This window comes from Natrix helvetica (genome assembly GCF_964273705.1).
Source record: "Natrix helvetica genome assembly, chromosome: 1".
NCBI classification, from domain to species: Eukaryota; Metazoa; Chordata; class Lepidosauria; order Squamata; family Natricidae; genus Natrix; species Natrix helvetica.
The window spans coordinates 179255198-179279397 of NC_138548.1; the positions used below are offsets into that span (position 1 = coordinate 179255198).

Sequence of the window (24200 nt, forward strand, 5' to 3'; positions counted from 1 at the left end):
TTCATTCAGGCAGCCATGCGAGGGAAGGGGCGGAGCTTCCAGGACCCTCCCTGCGAACGAGCCGCCTGCGTTGATTGGCCCAGTCCTCCCAAGGCTGCATGACTGACTGGTTATACAGGTTCCCGGGCTCCGTACTTCCAGAATTTTCTGGAATGCCCATGCTCACCAAAGGTCGTGCTCAGGGTTACATCACTTCCGGGCATGTCTCGCCTTGTTCAGGTGGTAAAACACCGAATTCAGGGAGAGTGAGACTCGGGAGTGAAACAGTGAAGGAATTTACACCGCGTGGGGGAACGAGGAGAAATGTAAAAAGCAGCGTTTGAAAGGAAAGCCGAGCGTTTCTCCCGCCTGATGGCACGGGAAGCAGTTTCCCCCTTGAGTGGGTGTGGCAGGCGCATGCGCATTCCCTGACCCTTTCACGTGTGCGTTGGCCGCCGAGAGTAGGGGGAGCGCACGCCAGGGCAGCGGCAGGAACCCAGAAAGGAAAGCGTTGGAAGCAGCCGGCATGGTGAGTGATTGACGGGCTTCTGCCGCTCAACCTTTCGCCACCCGTGGAGGAAAGAAGCGAGGAAAGTGGAAGGAAACGAACCTTGAGACCCTTTTTTGGCCTTGCATGATGCGGGTCTCCATGAGCTCCACCCTGTGTCTTCTGTCCACTGTAGACTTCTACCTAAGGGTAGAGGACACCGGAAGGTTATTCCTGCCCTCTGGTTCTTCGGAATCCGTTGGCTGGATCCTATAAGAGATGCTGGATAAACTTTTGATTTGCGTTAAAACAAGCGATAATGCAGAAATGGGAAGACTTAGATGCGAAATATTTGGGAGATTATGTGGAGGAAAGGTTTTGCACGTGTCTTTGTCTTCCTCTATTGTTTGAAAGCGGTATTGCTCTTGATTAAGACCTCTCTCTAATAATATTCGCTATAAATAATATTCGCCATAAATCAACTCTGGGTTACCAGGCAGAACTGAGATGTTACTTAACTTCTAAAAAAGTTATGCATGAATTGCCCAAAATTTATTTTGCATCTGAGAACATTACTATGCACTCTGCGATGGGATTATTCATTCAAAAATAAGTCTAGTTGGGATTTTTTCCCTTTTATTTAATATTTTTGCTAAAACCGAGGCATCATCCTAAAAGCTTTATTCTGTTCACGCTGGATTTTAAAACAGGCATGTTTGCATATAGCGTATCTGCAGCCAGTTCTTGTTGAAATGAATGTCCCACCGAATTCAGGGGGACGGTGCCAGGCAAATGAGTGTATGTGTGGTTCTTATTTGAAATTTTGTGAACTTTTGTAACTACAAAATTGTGTAAGAAGGTTGCTGTGTGAAATTTATCTGAAGTGTAGCCAGCTCCCATGCTTTGTGAAGGGAAGCTGTAATAGTTAACGCCCATTTAAAGACATAAAGGTCACAGAGAGAATGGGTAGACCTAGGAAAGAGGCTTCATTTAAAAAAAAACACGCGTAAATGCTGCTTAAAATTGGTTTCCACGGGAAATAGAATTTAATTATCTTTGGGCTGGAAATGTTTTAGTGGAGGAAAAAATCCCTTCCTGCTGTTCTGTTCATGTTTAATTTCCTTTCTCATCTCTTTTGGTGCAAAAGAAATCTTACTTCAAAACAGAATTGATAAATTGTTTTGAGCCCTCTTGAAGGCACCCATGGATGTATTTGGAAGTGTTTGTTGTTTGTGGATGTCTGTTTTGCAGACTTTGCTGAAAAGCCCATAGAAAAAAGATATATTACAAGCATTATATCCGTTTTCAGTTACTTGCATGCCATGCATATTTTCCTATATGAGGGGGGTGCTCAGTTTACTTCTGCTGGTGCAACAGTGGCCTCTAGAGGAGTCTAGAGTACACTAGAAGAATCTTCTAGTAATTTCTGCCATCATCCATGCCATAATCTGGGTAGCTCTAGAATCAGATAGAATGTATTGAAACAAACATCCTACATGAATTGACTAACTTCCTTTTGATTCCTTTTGTTTTTATTTAACTAAAACAAGTGGTTACTGTTTGAAATCATTTACTATTTGTGCAAGTAAATTGCATAACGGTTTTTACTTAACTATATATATTTATTGCATGATAATTTACAGCTGGTAGTATGAATTTGCACTCAACTGATTTGATGCATTTAACTGAGCTGAATAAAGCACTTACAGAATTTTTAAAAATCACACTAAAATACCGGTGGTAGCCAAGCCTTCCAAATGCCATCCAAAGTTCACTATGCTTGAACTGTTGAATGTTAACTTAAAATTTTCTTGCAGTTAATTATTTTCTTCAGACGTTTTATTATTAACTCACATTTCTTTCCATTTGTCATTGGAGTGGCCAAAGATCAATTTCTCTGTTCTTCCCCTTTGCAGAAGATTGGAGAATTGTATAGATCAGACAAGGAAAAGTTGGGGGAGAGAATAAGATACTTAGTGATACTCATTTGCTTAGCGACACAAAGTTATGAAGTACTGAAAAATGACTTATGACCATTTCTTCACACTTAATGACTACTGCTGCATCCTCATGGTCACATGATCAAAATTCAGCCGCTTAGCCACTGGCTCATATTCATGATGGTTACAGCGTCCCAGGTAATCTGGCCATCTTTTGCGACCTTCTGATATGCATAGTCAATGGGGAAGCCAGATTGGTTTAACTATAATTTCAGCATCAGTTTTTTTCCCCAGAGCTCTTAATGTATTTCATATTCCATACAAGCTATAGAAGCTGTAAATTATCTTATAGGTGACAAATTATTTTTGCTATGGCTTCATGATGATTTCTGGTTTTGTTTTTAACAGGCAGCACAGGCATTTAAAAAATTTCTCCCTCTTTTTGACCGAGTACTGGTTGAAAGATGTGCAGCTGAGACAGTAACTAAAGGAGGAATCATGATTCCAGAAAAATCTCAAGGAAAGGTGCTACAAGCCACTGTTATGGCAGTTGGATCGGGTTCAAAAAGCAAGGTAAGTAGGAATTTAGTAATTATAATTAGCTTTTTTTCATAACTTTTCAGAGGAGTTCAATGGGGATATCTGTAGTTAGTCAGAAATTGCATTCCTGTTGCGGTTTTACCCACCCATGGTCATTCTATATCTTTGTTTAAGTAAAAAAAAAAACTTGTTTGGTGATGATCCAAAGGAGCATGGATTGTCTAATTTATCTGTAAGGCCCTTCATTCCATAGAGCATGGTGATTTGAAAAATCACCATTCTCTAATTATTTCTACCCATCCAGAATGTTTGGCCAGATTCAGTGTGCTCTGAAGTACATATGTTCTCCAAGTACATATGTTCCTTTTTAAGAAATCCAGTAAATATTACAACTCGCTTTATCATGAAATGGGGTGGTTAAAAAGACATACAGGTAATTTAAATAGCTTTTTCTCTGGATTTTTTCAATTATACCCTTGGTTTCTTCCGCTCATTGAATACAAACTAAGGGTTTGGCAAGATGAATGTACTTGGATCATACACATCATTTCAGAGGTTTGACTGGACTTTGATTTTTAAGGAGCAAGTGATATAAAGCAAATGCATATCACCCCTTTTCTGCTTCACTGTCCTGTGCTCAGCCTATTCACCCATTTTCCTTGTTGCTTTTCTTACCCTTTCCTTAATCATCAACTTGAATTCAGATATGACATATTCATTTGGGCTCATGCCTTTTTCACCATCTCTAACCCCTCGTAACCCTTCTTTCCTGTTCCTTCTTATCCTGGAACACTTAAGCTCCATGGATATATTCCACATATCCCTAATAGAAACATCATTGATTAATTGTCCTTCAATATTTATCAGCAAGCCTCGTGGGGGGAACATTCAAATGCAAAAAAGTTTACTTCGATGCAGTTACATCATCTAAAATTGCCTATGTTTGATAATACAAAATGAAATTCACTGAGGTAGATTTGGTTTATAGTACTTACATACTTCTCTCTCAAGATGAGAAACGGAACCATGTCTCGGAACTGTTTTTCATTTGATTTTGCAACTTTGAATTTAAAATGTATTCTCACCACAAAATAGTTCATAGTGTACTGTAATGTTTACAATTCACATTCTTCCCTTTAGGATGGAAACACTCAACCAGTTAGTGTAAAAGTTGGTGAGAAGGTTCTACTACCTGAGTACGGGGGTACAAAAATTATACTGGATGATAAGGTTAGTTTTACATTAAATGTTCATTCTTTCAATTCCACAGCTTAATTTTAAAAAAGTAATTATGTTTGCATAGACATAACTTCTTTAGAGCTAGCATGGCAAGTCTTCAAATACCTGACATTCCAAGCTTTTGTGTTCAACTTTGTGCCCATTTCTATCTGACTAGTCCTTAGCTGCAAATATTCATATTTCTAAAATGCTTGTCCTTTTTCCTTATTAAAATATTGCATTTTTAGTTTCTGCTTTGTTCAGACATGAAGTCTAGAGTAAACATACATTTTGAATGCATCTCAATCCTGTATTTAAGCAAAATTTTAGATCTGATCATGAAGGCATCTTGTAATCTAGTATTTTTGGATTTAGAAAGCATGTCTCCATAATGGAGATTATAATGGAACCTGCCCAGTTTCATGTGGTGGCCACTAAATGAGATGGCCTTGCTTAAAGACTTCCACACCCTGGTCTCCCTGATTGGTCATTAAACAGCGTAAATCACAAAGTGGAACACAGGGCTCCAGGTGGGGGAGACCTAATGCAGCCCCAAACACTCCTTGCTTCACTTCCCTTGCTTCTTAGTGTCCTCACAACCTTTGGGCCTGCTCCCTCCAACTAGTCCCTGCAACTCTTTGCACGACCCCACTTTCATCCCCATTCTTCATAGAAGGAACCTTTTGTGCAAAAGGCAGAGGAAAGCAAAACTGAAAAAAGTACTAAACAAAGGGACATATAATCTAGATTTGTGTTTACTTTAGTATTTAAAGTAGTTTGTATGCAGTAAAAGTGCAGCTAGGACTTGTAATTTAGTCTGCTTTAAATTGGAATATTTCACTCCAGTTGAAGGTTATCTTAAGGGAAATTAGTTTCAATTATCTCTTCTCTCCCCAGTTTTCAAAGAAATAACAATGTAAAGGACATGTCCTTGCCTCACTGTTTGCAGAGCACTAATCTCACTGTGTGCTCGTAAATCCATCTCTGCTGGAACAATTTAATTGCCTTGACTTCTGAACTAGTAACCTTTTGTTTTTTGTAAATGCTAATTTATATTCTCTATTTGCAGGACTATTTCATATTTAGAGATGGTGATATTCTTGGAAAATATATTGACTGAGAAGTTCATACTATGGCATTATCATGAAGTTGTCATTCCACAAAAAGTGCTCACATGCTTTTGTTCCATCATGTAAATAATTATTTTCTTAATAAATGCAACATTTCTCAAATGGTATTGTGACCTTGAAATAAAACCTATCTGTATAGTGAAAATATTTATTGCTAATATGTTTATTATGGTGTTGATTTAGCACTTGTTACATTTATTTTTTAAATTTATTATGACTTCCCAAAAGCTCTGGGCACCTTATACAGAAACAATTAGAATAGTTAAAAGCTTGAAACAAAATGTTGGTCCTGATTAAAAGCTATCATAATAAAATATGATACCATAGGAGCTTCACAAATACCCAGCTCCATGTAGGGTCTGAGAGGAAGCCAGATCTTAATGAACTTCTGGAACACCAGAAGAATAGGCATTCATATTACTGGGGGGGATCCTATTCCACAAGTACAATGATAGCAACAGGGAAGGCATCCTTCCTTGATCCCATAAGATGACAATGTTTGAGGGAACTTGAAGCACAGCTATTCTGCTGGAATGTACCAGATGGTAGAAATGACTAGAGATAGGGAGTCGCTCAGATAGCTCTGTCCTATTACTAAGTGATCTAAATACGTAATGAACACACCTTTCATTCACAAGGAATAACATGGCTTGAACCATGAAGATAATTTTCCAAGGCTTGTGATGGAAGGCAGATTCTGCATTCTCTCCCACAAAAGTAGTTGAAACATAACTTTCATATTCTCTCTCCTTCCTAAAACTACCTCCCGGAAAAAAACAACAAAAGTCAATTTAAAATTGAAGCCTTGATTAAAATTACACTCATTTAGGTGTTTACAAGGGCTTTCTTAATGCAAATCAGTGTTCATATTTTCTTAGTAACAGCTGAAATAGAAAACTCACTGCACAACTGTCCTTGTGAAAAATGTAAGACTAATTCTTTGATTACCTTAGTTCTAGTTCAATTTCACAGGGAATTTGTAGTCAAAAAGAAATAGTAAAGTATTGAAGTATTTACATTCCAGATTTACCCCAAAGCATTTTTTTTTTAAAAAACACCCTTTTATAATTGCCATATACTTGAAATTGCAAATATCTTGCTTGAGCAATACATTACTGGCTTCTGAATCTCCAAAATGGTGAGACAGGCAGTGTAAAAATTTAATAAATATTTTGGAGGTGACACTCAGCAGAATAAGGAGCATCTGTCTGCCAGCTGACCTGGAGGACCACTTGTGTGCTGGAGAAGATGGGTGCTAAGGCCCTTGCAGAGCTTCTCTGTATAGGCAAGCTCATTTCTCCTCCCAGCCATCTTTTCAATCAAGCAAGGCCCACGCTGGAGGAACGGCCTGGGGCTTGCAAATGGCCCATCAGCCACTGGAGGGATGCCATCTACAGGGAATCCGCAGCCAGGCTTTCTTCGCGAGCCCCTCCTGTGGAACAGCTGCCCCGGAGCACTTTCACCCGGCTCTCTCCATGGGGCTTTCAAAGGGCTGTAAAATCTCGTCCTTCGGGGCAAGGTCGGCTAACTTGGAGCGAGCTTTTCTGAACTCGTCATTGTCACACAGAAGTAACAGTAAATGGCCATCTGTATAAGGCAGAGATCTTCAAACTTGACAACTTTAAGACTTGTGGACTTCAACTCCCAGAATTCTCCAGCCAGAATTCTGGGAGTTGAAGTCCACAAGTCTTAAAGTTGCCACGGTTGAAGATATCTGGTATAAAGGCTTACTATTCGCGCACTTGGTTGCTCTCCGTTCAAAACACGAAACGACTGTTTCCCCCTCAGAGGGAGAAGGGCTCAAGCGCTCCGCATCTCCGGCCGATAAGCGGGCCGCCTGGAGAGTAGCGAGGAGAGCACCAGTCTGATCAGGGCGTCTTTTTTTCTGCGGCTGCCAGCCGAGGAAGAGACCCCTGACTCGAGCGAATTTCCCCAGTTTCAAGGAGCCCCGCGCGCGTGCGTAACGACAGACACGTCCGGAGGCGCCACAGTTCCGCCGAAACATCTCCCACAGGAGATGCCCCGCCCTCTTTTCGAAAAGCACTCAAAACTTCTCCCGCTCCGACAAGCTCTCAACGCAACCGCCACTACCCTCCCTCCCTCTCGCCTTTCAGTTCAGCTTTCCCCGCCCCTTCCGGTGTCGTTTGCGTCCTGTATTCGGCTCCTTCCTTTACTTATTCCGCTGAGCTTTGTCTCCTCCCGAGCTAGAGGGCGCTGTTTTCTCCGCAGCGCCCGCTCTATCCGTCCCACACCATAGCCCCGCCCCTGTGATGTAGGACGCTACGTAGTTCTCCGAATCCCCGCGGGCTCTTCTGCCCCTCTCCTCCTTCCCCGCCCCTCGGGGGAAGTCGGCCTCGTCGTCGTCTCGCGTCTTTCCGCGCGTCTTCCGCCTCTTTTTTTTCTCTTTCCCCTCCCCGCCTGTTGGGTAGCTGCTGCTGCCGCCGCCGCATCCGGGTCCTGGCGCCGCTCGCTGTCACTATGGTCATGGCGGAGGGGACGGCTGTGCTAAGGCGGAACAGGCCGGGCACCAAGGCCCAGGTAAGCCCGTCGTCCTCCCGCAAGGCCTCGGAACGCTTAGGGGGCAGGGGCGTGGGGGACCGCGGTTGCGGCGAAGAGACGGCCAAGGTATTGCCGCGGGACGGGACGGGAGGGAAGCAGCTGGTGGTGGCGGAGGCCTACTTGTACCCCCCCTCCTCCCAGGAAGACGGCCGTTCTGCTCGCTCTGGACCAGGAGGGCAGGGGCGGGGGGGGGGGCGCCGCCGGGAGATGGAAAGGGCAAAAAGGGTCCCTCCCCGCTATGGCTAGCAGGGCCCGGTGTGGGAACGGAAGGCAGGGCGAGAAAAGGTTAGTCAATGCAGCTTCCTCGCAGGTGTGTGTATGTGTGGGAGGGAGGGGACTGACAACCCCCTCTCTCTTCGGGGTTAGAAACTCCTCACTGGGCCCGAAGCCCTTGGGGGGATTCGGGTGTTTTATGTAGTTCCTTCTCCCTCCCTCCTTGCATCAACCGCTAAAAAGCGATTTCACTCTGGAATTGGAAATTAGCCTAGCTTCTTCCAGACCGTTGAAAAACGTGAAAAGCCTTGGAAAGAAGGTCGGGGCGCCTCCCCCTCTCATCCGCCCCCGAAGGAGTGGGTCTGCAGGGGAAACGGGCGGGGGAGATTGGAGGAGGAGGAGGAGGAAGGTGTAAGGAAAAGGCCGGAGCCGTGACTATAAAGCAGGGAAAGGCGGAAGTTGACTGCATAAAGTGGCCTTGGAACCTGGGTGTGGATGAATGTTGCAGGGTGTGTAATAAGGTGCCAAAGGGATTCTGAAACAACGTTTTCCTATCTTCCCACAGAAGAAATGGGCTGTATTGGAAATCGTTTGTCCTTTCCTGTTCAGAATTAGTGCTTTTGGGATTGCTGAGGCTGGGAAGGGCTTATTTTTTTTGCCCCATGATGATACGAACCACCTTTTCTCCAATAATTCAATGCTGTCGTAGCCAGTTATTCTTGTTATAAGTTGTTTGATTCTCCCTTTTTGGAAGTTGTTCTTCAAATTTCTGTTTTGGAAGCTTTGGAATTTTTATTGAAAACCTGAAAGGGGTTTAGGTGCAGGCTGTGGGTTTACTTGATTTCCCTTGCTCCTCTCCTACCTTCTTCCACTGGCAGCTTGCTTACTGCAGATGTTATGAACTTGATTAACATTTGGAACTATAGCTGTCAGAAACTGACTTTGCTGCCTAGAACTAGAAATTCTCTTTGAAGGGCCTAGACTAGTTCATTTAGTGACTGAAATTAGATGGCACTGAAAAAAGCGACATGACCATTTTTCACACTTATGACTATTGCAGAATCTCCATGATCAAAATTCAGATGCTTGGCAACCGACTCATTTATGATAATTGCAGTGCCCCAGTATCATGTGATCACCTTTTGCAATTTTGTGATAAGCAAATTCAACTGGGAAGCCAGATTCACTTAACAGCTGTTTTACTAAATTAACAACTGTGGCAAGAAATATTGTAAAATGGGGTGAAACTCACATAACTGTTGCTTAGCAACAGAAATTTTGGACTCAATTATGGTCATAAGTTGAGGACTACCTGTGTTTGATTTCTATACATCTGATACCATCTTGCTTTCTTGAGACTAGTTTATAATGAATAGAATATGTATGTCACTCAGGCTCCTCTTTTGCTATCAAACGAGTTTTTCTACTACGAAAGATACTAAGAAGATACTACTGTAATTCTTTTCTTGGAATTGTTCTGTATAATAAAATGCCTTATTTGGTAGACAGAAATAATGGGAGGTTGTTTTAGATTAGAAACTAGATTCAACAAAATGGTTTTCAAGGTCACAATAAAATCTCTACAGTAATTAGTCTTTGATTACATTCTATATTATAACTCAATTGAAATTGTCATCTTGAAGCACTTAGAATTTTAAAAAAATTAATACTTAGTGATATCTCTGATTTTTCTCTTTGAAACAAATATAAAATATGTGTGTGCACATATGTGTGTGTGTGTGTGTGTGTATGTATTCACCTTACATGCTATTTGTACAGTGCATGTCTGGAAGATCTTGTTTTTATTTTCAATCTATTAGTCTTAGCTTCTATTAATACAAAATAGTTGGAGAAAATGTATAAATTAACATGTAATATTTTAAGATGATTTTTCAGATATTGTAAAGCAAAAACAGATCCTGAGGCAAAAAAATTGGTTATTTTCCCATCTATTTCCTGCAGCCTGTATAAATATTCTCTAAATGGAAACATGATGGTAGATTGGCTCTGATAATTTGGCTTTTCTTGTATGTTCCTATTAAACTTACAGATTTATAATTTTTAGTAAACAAGTTGTTAGGTTATCCTCACAATAGCTTGGGGAATTCTGATAAAACTTATGTAAGATGCCATGGGTTGTTAAAGTGCATATAATGTATTTGTGAAATATATTCATATATAATTTTAATTGTAAAAAAGCTTGATATTTTATTCTTGAAAATATCTCTAATGCATCCCAAAATACAGTGCAGTGAATTAATTGTTTAGAATAACCAATACAGCAATTACAGTTAAGCCCTATTGCTCTTAAATTTTGTTTCAGAAGCATTTAACATATACACACACAGCTAAAATTTCCACATGGAATAGAAAAATGCCTACTATTGCCTAACTTTCTGTCCATATGAATAACAGTGGCTCCTTACACAGTCTTACATGAGTGTTATAGAAAAAATGATTTTGCTATTCTTCCTATCTTTGTATTACATTTTAACAATTTTAATAATGTACATCATGCTATATTAGTTTACTGGTTATTTACCTCAGCTTAAATATGCATAAGTGTACAACTGCGAGTTGGTAAATTGACAACCAATTTGATGTAGGTGCTGACTTAGAAACCAGGAGACTGAGTTTTAGTCCCACCTTAGGCATGAAAGCCAGTTGGGTGACTTTGAGCCAGCCGCACACTCTCTTTCAGCCCAACCCAATTCACAAGGCTGTTGTGGGAAAATTAGAAGGATAAAGGAATGGATACATTCATCACCTTGAGTTACTTATACTAGTATAATAAAAGTATGCTAATTTTTTTAAAAGTTGCAAAACTCTTAAATACACTTTGGTGATAGGCAAAGATACCTGGGCCTTTTTATTATGTTTCAACACCTCCCTTAATATATCATTAATGCTACATGGAGTCTAGTAGTTTAACTGCTTTAATAACAATTGTAAGATTCAATAAATTTTGCATTGTGTTAAACTTGTAGGCCTGCACTATTATAATTCTCTAACTCATACATTGTACTGATTCGGGTATATATTATAAGACTCCAACTTTAACTATTTGCATTGTATTGGCTAGTAATAGAAATATATAAAAGAGATGGTAGGATTGGGGATGTCATTCTAAAGAGATTTTGTTTCATAAAAAGCACTTATAATACATAGTACTGCTAGATATTTCTGGTATTAGAATAACATTCAGACCAGAAGGTGATTGTGCCTGTTCTTTTAAAAGGAAAACCAAGTGCTGTTATAAACCTGAGTATTTTTAAGACTTGATTTTGTTGTGCATCAGTCTTTCTGTTCTTTTTTATTTTATTTTAGGATTTTTATAATTGGCCTGATGAATCATTTGAAGAGATGGATAGCACATTGGCAGTTCAACAGGTACCTAGCATTTAACTATATCTTGATAGTCTGTTCATTTACTTTTTGACAATTATGGATTTATAATGGATTAGATTTCATTAATGATATAGTTTTACCTAGCTTTGCTGTTGAGTGCTTATTATATCATTTTTACACTAGAAACATGTAAATGGTGTATGCTTACTGGGCTGCCTGTTGTTTTATTTTTTGCCCTGTAGTTAATAAGTTCAGCTAGAGGACTGACAGTTTTTAGTCAAAGTAAATTGTACATTTAGTAAGTTATCTGTGTTGGAACTTAGATGCAAAATATGAGAATAGGGTTTGGCAGAGCAGGTAAAAAGGTTAGTTGGGAAGTGTTCAATATAAATTTTGCTACCTTTACACATATACAATATATTATTATTAATGTTGTGATTCATAGATTCCTGACGGAGCTTGGGCCAATACCTGTAGCCTTGTCCCGCTCCCGTTCCGAGGACCTAGTGACTGCCTGGAATAGGGCGACGACTGGGGCCTTGGACCGGGTTGCGCCGTTGCGACCTCTCCTGCGGCATCGACCCACCCGGGCTCCTTGGTTCACTGAGGAGCTCAGGGTGATGAAGCGCCACAGGAGACGTCTAGAGAGCAGGTGGAGATCCTCGCGCTCCGAATCTGACCGAACACAGGTAAGAGCCTATTTGCGGACTTACCTTGTGGCAATAAGAGCGGCCAAACGTAGACATTGTGCTGCTCTTATTGCGTCCGCGGATAACCGCCCTGCCGCCCTGTTTAGGGTGACTCGCTCCCTCTTATCGCAGGGGGCGCGGGAGACACCCTTACAGGGTAGAGCAGAGGAGTTTGGGGAATATCTTCAGGACAAAATCGATCAGATCCGGAGCGGGTGGACCTCCGTCAGTGGACCAGACGAGCCGCCAACAGCGAGTCTTGAGGGACCATTCTGGGAGGAGTTTGACTCTGTTGCCCCCGAGGATTTGGACAGGCTGCGTGGACGGCTGCGACCCACCACTTGTTTAACGGACCCGTGCCCCTCCTGGCTGGTACTGGGAGCCTGGGAGGTGACACGAGGCTGGCTCCTGGGCCTGGTGAGCGCCTCACTGAGTGAGGGATACTTACCAACCGCCTTGAAAGAGGCGGTGGTGAGACCCTTGCTCAAGAGGCCTGCGCTCGACCCAATGGAGCTAGCTAACTATCGTCCAGTCTCCAACCTCCCCTTTCTGGCGAAGGTTGTCGAGAATGTGGTGGCGCAGCAGCTCCCGCGACACCTAGACGAATCCGACTATCTAGACCCACGCCAGTCCGGCTTCCGACCCGGGCACAGCACTGAGACAGCCTTGGTCGCGTTGGTCGATGATCTCTGGAGGGCCAGAGATAGGGGTTGCTCCTCTATCCTGGTCCTATTAGACCTCTCGGCGGCTTTTGATACCATCGACCATGGTATCCTATTGCGCCGGTTGGAGGGGATGGGAGTCGGAGGCACCGTTTTGCGGTGGTTCGGCTCCTACCTCTCCGACCGGAAGCAATGTGTGTTGACAGGGGGGCAGAGATCGTCCCTGAGGCCACTCACTTGTGGGGTGCCACAGGGGTCGGTCCTCTCGCCTCTCCTGTTCAACGCATATGTGAAGCCGCTGGGTGAGATCATCCGTGGTTTTGGGGTTGAGTACCATCTTTACGCTGATGATACTCAGCTGTATATTTCAACCCCAAACCACCCCAACGAGGCTGTCGAAGTGATGTCCCGGTGTTTGGAAGCCGTCGGGGTCTGGATGGGGGACAACAGACTTAAACTCAACCCCTCCAAGACCGAGTGGCTGTGGTTACCGGCGCCTCGGTTCAGCCAGCTGACTCCATCGCTGGCCATAGGGGGCGAACAATTGTCCCCTGTGGAGCGGGCGCGCAATTTGGGCGTCCTCCTTGATGCCCGGCTGTCAATGGAGGACCATGTGGCAGCCGTGGCAAGGGGGGCGTTCCACCAGGTTCGCCTGGTGCGCCAATTGCGCCCCCTACTGGACCGGAGTGCCCTGCGCACGGTCACTCATGCGCTGGTGACGTCTCGCCTGGACTACTGCAATGCTCTCTACATGGGGCTTCCCTTGGGACGCGTCCGGAGACTGCAGCTAGTTCAGAACGCAGCCGCGCGGGTTATTATGGGAAGTACACGTTACTCCCACGTAACACCTCTCCTGCGCGAGCTGCACTGGCTACCTGTGGCCTTTCGGGTGCGTTTCAAGGTATTGATCACCATCTTTAAAGCGCTCCATGGCAGTGGACCTAGTTACCTGCAGGATCGCATCCTACCACACACGTCCCTGCGACCTATCCGCTCACACAGAGAGGGGCTCCTCCTGGTGCCGTCTGCTAGTCAATGCCAGCGGGCGACACCTAGGAGTAGATCCTTCTCTGTGATGGGCCCAACCCTCTGGAATGACCTCCCCCCTGACATTCGAACTACCACCGACCTCCGTTCCTTCCGGCAAAAGTTAAAGACTCACCTATTTCAATCAGCTGGCCTGGCACTTTCTTAGTTCTACCTCCCGGGGATTTATTCATTTTAATTGGGTTTGGGGTTTTAAAAAGTTTTTAATACACTATATACTATATTTAATATTTATTATTCTATGTACAGTCTTGCAACCTCCTCCACCTACGTATTTAATTATTTAACTGTTTTGTATGTATTTTATAACGTATTTTAGTGACTGTACACCGCCCCGAGTCCCTTTCGGGAGAGGGGGCGGTCTATAAATATGAATAATAAATAAATAAATAAATAAAACAAATATTTTTAAACATTTCCCTCTCTAGTATATCCAACAAAATATAAGGGCAGACTGTTCAAATATTGATAAAATTCTTGAACCTCCAGAAGGACAGGATGAAGGTGTTTGGAAATATGAACATTTAAGGTAATTGCAACATTTAAGGTAAATTCCTCTTTTAAAAAAGTTTGTTCTTAAGAAATTGTGCTCATTTGCACCATTTGCAATCTAAGTAAACAAAAAGCACTGAAGGTAGCAATACTTTCTCATTAAGAAAATTGCTAATTGCTTCTGGGACTCATGATGAGACATTTCAGAAAAGGGATATAGGTATATTAAGTAGACGTGGCAAAGATTCTTTTAAAATGCCTTATTTGTTTACTTGATCTTCTTTTAATCATGTGGATATGGAATTTGAGTGGGATGTATATTTACAAGAGATTCCCCCCTCCCCCTGTCAATATAGTAATTGCCAGGGATACATATAACACTTAAGGTATTTTTTCATGATTTTTTCCAAAGGTAAAAATCAACAACATTTTACTGTGTTTGTGGTATTTCCTAGGCTTGTAATTACATCAAATGAGAGAGAAAAAGGGTTATGATCTTAACTTTTTTTTCCTAAAATTTTTAGGCAATTCTGTCTGGAGCTAAATGGTCTTGCAGTTAAACTTCAGGTAATTTTTTTCATTTTTCTTTAGGCACTTCAGAGTCTTTCTAAAAATTAGTTTAAACTTTTTTAGCATTTTGTTTTTTAGTTATATATAATGATCAGATAGGAAGGATGTTATTTGCACAAAATGTATTTTTCACAAAGGCTCAACAAATATTTATTGTGCAACTATTTTAATAGAGTGAATGCCACCCAGACACATGCACACAGATGACAGCAACTGAACAATGGATTTTTCTTTGTGCAGCCCATAAAACTCCCAAAGAGGTAAGACAGAAAATGGGAACTGTAATGATTAAATATGTTTTACTAATTGTGTTACTGTGCTGCAAATGTTACTTTCCTAAACAGTATGTTTAGAAACAAAGTTCTACACTTCTGTTCATCTACCAGTTGCTATTCTCTAGTTATTAGTTGACATTCTCTTAATTTCTGGTGTGTTTCCATGCATATGCCCTACCCCACATCACTTGTATCAGTAATTGGTAAAATGAGCCAGATTGTTTGGGGGGGCAATATGCTGACACTGTAAACCGCTTAGAGAGGGCCGTAAAGCACTGTGAAGCGGTATATAAGCCTAAGTGCTATTGCTATATGCTTGCAAGTGAGTAATTGCAGAGAGCATTGACTTTTCCTTATAACGTAACACCACATTAAATTTTATAAAAAATACACAATTCAAATCACAATTTGGCATTTATTGTTATTTATTTTCTTCCCATTCGTATCTCAACTGAGGAGCACAAGGCAATACCTCATTTTTGCCTATAGTAGTAATATCACCCAGTGAATTTCATGGCTATGTTTTGGTTTTAGATTATTTGAAAGTAAATGCAGTACATGTATTTATTTCTAGTGTCCTGCCATTGACTATACTAGACATACACTGGATGGTGCTGCATGTCTTCTGAATAGCAATAAATATTTCCCCAGCAGGTAAATATTTTCTCAGAATTATAGAAACCTTATTTCAGTATTAATTTCATGTATTGTCAATTGAGGATTACAGGAATATTTAATGCAGCAAAAAAAAATCTTTTTTTTTGCAGGGTTAGTATAAAGGAATCATCTGTAGCTAAACTAGGATCAGTTTGCCGTAGGATTTACAGAATATTTTCACATGCATATTTTCATCATCGTCAAATATTTGATGAATATGAAGTAAGTGCTTTATTACAAAGAGTATTGCCCTTTAGCTATTGGTTTTAGAATATGCTCTATTGAACTATGTAAGGCTTAACTTCTGAATAGATGCATACAGGATTGGGTTGTAAATGTTTGAGATGGCAATTTTAAATGCATTTAACTGGGACAACTGAATACATGGATTTTATTTATGGATAAACCTTTAGGTTGTGCCCTTACTTTAGTACCAGAAATTGTAATGGTGGAATAGCTTTACTGGTCTGCTATTTTTTATATTGGCATCTTTGGAATGGTTGTTTGGAGTACATGCCTGCTCAGTGTTGCTGCTGTTTTTATGACAGCATGGTATAATTATTATGGTTTCAAAATGTGCTCCGGATATGGGATTTGAACATAAATTCTAGGGAAAGTAAGTGTGTCTTGCAGTTTCTTTATCAAAACCTTATGCATTCAGTTTGATGTGCTATAAAAGCATTTTCACCAAAATTGTGGAAGAAAGGATTGTAAAACCTGAATATACTTTCATCTTAAAAACTAATACTTTTCTGTAAATTTTTGATTGATACTTTTTAATATGGTTCTTTTGAGCCTTTAATGTGACATTAAACAAATGGGTCAATAGCAGAGTATATTGAATGAATATAGGTGTGTGGTCTTAGCTGCTTTTCCGCATTCTGTCATTTATCAGGTGATTCCTTCTTTTTTAGTTGGAAAAAAAATCTCAAAAGTGGCTTTATCGTACATCCTGAGAAGCTTCAGAATGTAGCACAAATTATATTCTACATATTCCCCCCTGTAATTTAGTGCTCCCCATGAAGGAATTTTTGTCCCTGAGTAATTTTAATCTGTATTAACATGTACTTTTCTAATCTGTATTATCATGTACATTTTTTTCTGTCCTTAGAATGAGACTTTCTTATGTCATCGGTTTACCAAATTTGTGATGAAATATAACTTGATGTCCAAGGATAACCTGATCGTACCAATTTTAGAAGAGGAAGTGCAGAATTCAGTTTCTGGTGAAAGTGAGGCATGAGGAGTATCGGGGACTGAAATGAACACATAATTAACATTGTGTACTGTATATATAATTTTAGAAATTTCAATCATGTATCCATAGAGCTTTGTTTAGTATACTTTTTGTATGCTGTGTGCGTTGCCTCTTAATATGGGATATGGTTTTAAGTTATTCATGAGCTGTATATTCAATGTGGCACTCATGGTTTTTAAATAAAATTAGAATTATCTGTTTATACTGCCTGTTAATAAATGAATTTACAGTTCTGTAAAATTGCTGCTAAACAATCATTGGATCTTAGTCTTTAAACAATGTCCAGTTGAAACCTGAGCTTTTCATTCTAATGAAGTTGGAACTTTAGCCTTAGTTTGACACTTCAGAAGCTTGCAAGTCCATTTCATTTCTTTCTAACTTTTGTATTTTATGGAAACGATCCTTATTTAGTTTTGCTTTTGGGTGTATGCATATATAGAAGTAACCTGTTACAGTACATGTGTATTGAAATATTTGTTACTGCAGTATTAATATCAAATGGTAGCTTTTATTATGCTGCCAAAAGTATATTCTAGAGCTTTTGGTTTCTTTCTGGACTTGCCTTGCTGTATCAATGGAGGCTTCTGCATATCTACAAATAGTTATATGTCCAATCCCTTTAAGGCAAAGATTCCCTAGCTGAACTTCTCGCCAGTGGATGAAACAATGCGTGCTTTCTCCTGGCCTACAGTAAAGTTCTCTGTGGCTTATACTTGTGCATATTTATAGTAATTGCTTACAGACTATACCTCGCATTAAACATTTATGTTAACACTACAGCAGATTGTGCCAAAATAATCTTACTCATTTGTAGGACGAGTCCCATGTACTTGGAAAAGTTTTATCCATCATTTGCAGGTGGTTTCTATTGATCCAAATATTGCCCGAATATTATCTGTTTTGTATGCTAGTCAATGAATTTCACAATTATGTCCCCCAATCCAACTGTATGTTCTTTACCTATCATCTTAAGATTTGCATTAGCACTAAAGTTCAATAAGAACTTAATGGAGTTTAAACTATTTTGAGTGCTGTAGAGCTAAATATTTTTAAAAGACAATTATAATAGGCTTCTATACATTGGATGTACATGAATACAGAAATCTAAAAGCACTAGCACTGTTCAGTCAAGTTTGGTATGATGTTTTAACTTTTGGGAATTGAAGGCTGATCCTTTCTTATCAAAGATGTCCCTCTATTCGTTGAAATAGGTTTGTTTGGCCCTTATGTGGTCAAACTAGTTTATTTCCTACTATTCATAACTTGGCTTCAGAGCACATAATGTTCTTGCCTTAATTGCATGTAAGATATTATGAATTGGTCCCATAGAGTATCAAGATTGCTGCTCTAATAGAAAGGGAATCTTTTTAAAAGAAACTTGGATACTTCATAGCAGATGATAGACACTTTGAGTGAGACTGTGCTAGAGGCATATTCTTGGAAGTTGAAAGTTCTTCACTGGACTGACAGATTTAGCTTCTTCAACTGCTTTTATTATCTATTTTGGAATGGTTTTAATGGTCAACAGGGTCATCACATCAGATGGTTCTTAGCAACAGCAATTATTACACCCATGTGTAATTTGGTTAGAACAGTGATTGAGGAGTTACGTTTCAGGGGTTACAAGATGCAGTTGGCATTCTTTATTTGAATGTAGCCTCCCCTAGTTAACAGACAAATGTCAGTAAGCATTAATTTGGAGGCTGCAATAAAATCTTAACATGTCTCCCTCTTCCAATACATGCCTTTGGGAGGAAAAACTGATTTTCATCTTAATAAATCTGATTTGTCTGCACTATAATCAAAGTTCTGTAAATCGCCTACAACTAATTAAGTTTCTTAATGCTGTTGCCTTGAGTACCTCTAATGTGTGTGCACATGTGCCTGCCTGATACTATAGAACTTCATTAAGCTTAAGTGAACTATTGAATTTGTATGCTAAATATATTGAGGGTTTAACTTACATTCTGCATTATAGGGAAACTGAGCTATGTTTGTCTTTTGAAATACTTTGTAAAAAGTAGAGGTTGCAATTAAAAATTTTCTTTTTCCAAAAAAATTTGGGCTGCAAAATGATGGCTACCTTTGTTAAGAGCATTCAGATGTCAAAAAAATACGGTACTCCACACTTAAGTCCTATGTTCTTTTTGTAACATATGAGAGTGATGTCTTAATAGTTGGGTGAAATGTTTAGCAAACTTTAAGCTGAAAGCATGTTAAGTCTTTTGAAAGCTAAGAAAGTACATTTCTGAAACAAAAGCATTTACACTGGAGTGTATTAAGGTCAGTTTGAGTAATACCAATTTTGAATTGTGAATATTGAAGATGATTCAAGAATGCAAAATATGATTTCTATTGTCATTGAAGCAATGCATAAGACCCACCATAATTTTCCATAGAGCTAAATGAGACGAAGGGCACATGTGATTTAATAACTTAAGACAATCTAAAGAGCAGAACAAGTAACTTTCATTGTTAGTACAACTCATTGTCAAATGAATAACCCTCTTGATTCCTACTAATACGAATATTAATAGGTAGTTAATATTTCCAATATTTCAATTCTGGTGCTTGCTACTACAAAGAGGTAAGATGTTTCTGTATGTGCAGAATTATAATCTTGCTAAACTAAAGCAACACATTACTATAGATATTTTTACCCTCTTCTGACCAGAGTCCATGCTTTGCTGCCCTCTTTGGCTGCATCCCTCATACTGTACATTCCACATCATTTTTAAAGTCCTTTATGGCTTAGTTACCTAAGGGTTACCTAAGGGACCGTCTTCTCTCAATTGTTTTTACCAGTCCAATTTGTTCTAGTCCAATTTGTGTCTGTTACAGATTTTCTTAGCTAAGGGATGTCAGGTGATGGGGACCAGAAGACATGCCTTCTCTGCTGTAGCCTCTGTTTTCTAGAATAGTCTTCCTTCAGAGATCAGAATGACCCCAACCCTGTTGGCTTTTGTAAGGCCACGAAGACTTGGTTGTGTGCCTGGGTCTGGAATTCAAGTGAGTTAAGAGCCCCATTTCTTTCTTTCTTTTAATTTTTTTATTGTTTCAAATAAAAACACAAAAAAAGAATCATCCTTCATTACATCCTGTTGAAAGCGTGTCGATTGGTTACAAACAGTTTTTGTGCGTTTCCATCGTAATTATTACTTATATTTCCTTCCCATTGAATAGTACATTTTACATCAAAAATCTTCATGTATTTTCCTATCAATACACCGCCATTCTCATTTAACTAAAATTATTTAAACATGCTTTTATCTGATATCATTTGCACTCAAAAACACAACCACCCACTGGCATTCATTAACAATCTCAACAAATCTCCTGTAGCATTACATCTTATAACACATTCTTTTAAAAAAAATCAATTGATAAAATATCTAAGCCTTTCTCCCCCCCCTTCCCCCCTCCAATTCACCATTTAAAGCTTTTATACAATTGCTTTTACCAATGCCAACACATATAAATATCATTAAACATTTCCATTAACATTTCTTTGGTTATTATTGTAACTAATTATGAATTATTTATTATGTATATCACATCTTCTCTCATCCGACCCCTCCCCCCCAAAACTTACATTTTATGCATAGTCTAAACAAGGATTTGATAATAAGTTTTATAAGTTCCCCCCCCCCCCCAGGTCCCAATTTGCAATTTATATCCAAATGGCTTTTACTAGTCATAATCATTTCATTACTATTGTCATTATTATTATAGGTAACTAAATATTATTTACTGTTTATATCACCTCTCATCTCGTTAAACTCAAGAAAGATTTACTTCTTTATAACAAAATCTAAACAAAGATTTATTAATAACATTCATAAAGTATTTCCCCCCCAGATCCCAATTTTATTTTAACTGATTAAAGTTATTATTTCATTATTATTGTCATAATGTATTACTTTTTAGCGAATAGACATTTAGAAAACAATCTAAGAAAAATCTATAAAGTATTAAGGTTACTATCTATTAATCACCACAGATTAATTGAATTTTTAATCATCAACATTCATTATCAACCTGTATCTTTCCAGTAAAAAAAGAATCTTGTCTCTTTTGCCAGTTGTTGTGTCAATCTTCTTATTAGTTCCTTTTTAAGGTTTTTATAAACTTCTCTCCGCACTTTTTTGCTTAAAAGATCTCTCAAAGAACCTCGTTGCCCTTGAATTGATATTAAAATTAACATGTCTTTGATTAAACCTATTTCTGGAGCAGTTTCTCTTCGTAGTTCTATCATCACTCCCCCCCCCCTCTGTTTCTTGAAAAAAGGGATAGAACTCCTGCCTATCAAGTTCACTTTCCCATATTCTTCCATTTTCACCCAAGTTTGCTCCATCATTAAATTCATCTGTTTTCTTAACCTTATCTTCTTCATCTTCATTCATTTCTTTATTTTTGGGACTCCAACTCCATCATTCTTTATTGTAAGAGATAATAGTTTATCCAATTTCTTATCCCATCTCTTAGATAACTTTTGAATTTCAATCAACAAAACTTGAAGACTCGGTGTTCCCTCATACATGTTTCCAAATTAAAAAAAAGCAAGGAGAAAAAAAAATTCCTTCCCCTGCCCAGAGTGTTTTAAAAAAGACACTTGTAAAAACAACTCTGCCCTTGGCTAGGCTTCTTATCAAATTACACAAGATAAGCTGCTAAACTCCAAAGCTGCAAGACTGCGAAGCTCTTCGTTACAGCATCAGTGGAATCGGAAACAGAGAGAACAAAGGATACAATGTTTCAAAGAGAAAAAAAAAACCAAGTTCTAACTTCCAAACGGCAGATTCAATTCTCCTGTTTTATCTCAAGCTTATGGAGAGCAATAATATTTAAAAGGCTTTAATAAGAGTTGATGAGAAGTAGTAAGAAAGATTGTTGAAATAAAATAGGTTTTAGTTCCAGCCAACAAATAAGGCAGCGGAAAATAGGAGAAAAAACCGTTCACTTACGAGGAGAAACAAAAAACGTTAGTCACTTCAATCCACAAAACATCGTTAACAGGAAGAAAGAGAAATAAAAAACTTTCCAAGGCAGTCCAATAAAGATAAATTCCGCCGCTTTATTATTTATTTAAAGGACTAATTTATCTTTTAAAAAAAATTCCTTTGGGCAATCATTTTTAAAAAGAAAAAAGCCTCACCAGATGGACTCACTTTCAGCTGCCATTCTTTCCGGGGCCGTCTCCGACTTTGTCAGCACAGGGCTGTCTGTTTATCGCCAACTTGGAGCACTTCCCTTGGGTCAATCAGGGACTTTGCGATGTCCCTGAGACCAGCAAGGATTTGTCTCCCTGTCACCGTCTCTACGGGACGGCTTAGGTCCATTGGGACCATGTAGCAATAAAAGAAACAACAGCGGTTTCGGGACATTTGAGACCGCACATTGTGTCGTCACGTTGTTGGCCCCTCCTCTCTCATTTCTTGGCTGCATTATCGCCCACGATAATAGTTTTACTCAGCAACCATGTATATTTATTTTGTATTGTTTTAAAATTGTTTATGATGTAGGCTTCCCAAAATCACTCCTTTTGATGGGCGCCTATTGAAATCAAATACAAGTAAATAAATAAATATCCAGAATGATTGAAACCTAGTGTTGTAATTATGCCATTACAGAGTTAAAGGATAGTGGTGATCTTTAGGTGGTATTATTTTAAAATAATTTTAACCTCATAGTGAACCCCATTTCTGAATCTGGATAGCCCCCGTCTTCCCTTAACAGACAGTTGAGCTGTTTCCAATTGGAGAAAGTTTAAGGCAATGGTTGACTAATTTTGAAAAGAACTTTTGGAATTTAAAATACAGTATACATTTTAGGTGAACTATAAAATACTTGCTGTGCAGGGGCACGTACTTTCACAAAATGGCTTTTAAAGGTGAGCATGGTGAAACTATCCCAATACAAACAGAAGTGGTGTTGAGTGCCAGCTGATGATATCTTGGTCACTTCCTCTTGCTTAAAGGCAGCAGTTAAGAATTATTCTTATCTCAAGGCCAAAACCAATCCAGACTTTTAAGGAAATGAGAAATATGCACCTGCAATGAACACACTACTTACTGCTAAGTTCTTTTGTAGTTTTTGTTTTCTTCCTATATTTTTAGTAGAACTTAATGTTTTCCTCCTTAAGGTTTAATACTGTCCTCAATTGAGCCTATATTTTTAGATATTAGAAATAATACTCAGCATAGTGGGATTTAGTTTTGAGCAATTATAAATAAGTTTTATTTAAAATATCTGCATATTAGAATGATGAAAACAATATAATGTTATCAGTTTAGGAGTGGTTATAAAGATATTATCTGATTCTCCAGTAAAAAGAAGGTACTCCTGGAAACAGATTTCATAATAGTGGTGAATATCTGTACCTCGGGTGTAGGATGAGGGTGAAGGTTCGTTCTCCGACCAACCCACAAGCTCGGAAAATGAATCTTCACCCTCCCAGATTTATAAGCTGTTTACTTGGATGCTCTGGTATATAGGAATGTCTTAACAGCTCTACCTTCAAATTTGTAATTGCTATGCAAAATTTCAATCTTAATCCTAACGTTTGACTTGTGTTACTGTAACATTCACTTGTGCAGTTTGATGAAAGAAATGGAGCAGTATATTTTAAAGCAACATTTGGTCCTCAACGTTCTGACCATGCCAGCTTCATGTGGAGGTTTAGATGAATGTTTGGCATAGTAGCACTCTGCCTAAAGCATATGTCCACTCAGGAACGTTTTAATCTCCTAATTTAACACAGTTGGGGAATCAGCTGTAAGCATTTGCTGAAAAAAATATGATCTAATGCTGGACTGAGCAGCTGACTCTGACTATGTCGGACAAATTCCTACTCAGTGATTACAGCAGCAGATGGCCAGGAGTATAGGAAAGACTGGAATTTGTCCACCTGTTTTCAAAGTGGCTCTATTGGAAAATAGAGACCATTGTGAATTTTTCTCAGATCTAATAACAGGACAGGGATACATGGTATGCTTTCAATGAAGTAAATTCCTTGATTAGACTATCATTTATTCAGATATAATAAAAATAGAAGTAAATTGAAAATCATGTTAAGTGATAAAGGGGCTGATAGATAGTGTCCAGAGCACAGAAAACTCATGTAATTTTCTTCCCTG

The 24200-nt window shown here is 39.3% G+C and overlaps 1 protein-coding gene across 3 annotated transcripts; it reads left to right on the plus strand.

Moving 5' to 3' along the window:
- Nucleotides 1–182: 182 nt before the first annotated feature.
- Nucleotides 183–17304, plus strand: LOC309382696 (MOB-like protein phocein). 3 transcript variants are annotated; one of them, XM_081934446.1, is made up of 9 exons: nucleotides 183–508; nucleotides 2815–2979; nucleotides 11394–11456; nucleotides 14241–14341; nucleotides 14829–14871; nucleotides 15048–15134; nucleotides 15724–15803; nucleotides 15917–16028; nucleotides 16918–17304. In XM_081934446.1, exons 1-9 carry the CDS (start codon nucleotides 506–508, stop codon nucleotides 17047–17049), a joined length of 786 nt encoding a protein of 261 aa, XP_081790572.1. In that variant the 5' UTR covers nucleotides 183–505; the 3' UTR covers nucleotides 17050–17304. The 3 variants fall into 3 exon arrangements, with proteins under 3 accessions (XP_081790572.1, XP_081790571.1, XP_081790570.1); XM_081934444.1 differs by lacking the exons at nucleotides 183–508; nucleotides 2815–2979 and adding an exon at nucleotides 7529–7832; XM_081934445.1 differs by lacking the exons at nucleotides 11394–11456; nucleotides 14241–14341; nucleotides 14829–14871; ... (2 more) ...; nucleotides 15917–16028; nucleotides 16918–17304 and adding exons at nucleotides 4087–4176; nucleotides 5234–5439 and having other exon boundaries at nucleotides 215–508.
- The last annotated feature ends 6896 nt before the right edge of the window (nucleotides 17305–24200 follow it).

Excerpts from the sequence above, each read along its gene's own strand:
- LOC309382696 (XM_081934446.1), top strand. Across the intron at positions 14,342-14,828 it reads TGGAAATATGAACATTTAAG|GCAATTCTGTCTGGAGCTAA; the intron begins GTAATTGCAACA and ends TAAAATTTTTAG. Across the intron at positions 14,872-15,047 it reads GTCTTGCAGTTAAACTTCAG|AGTGAATGCCACCCAGACAC; the intron begins GTAATTTTTTTC and ends CTATTTTAATAG.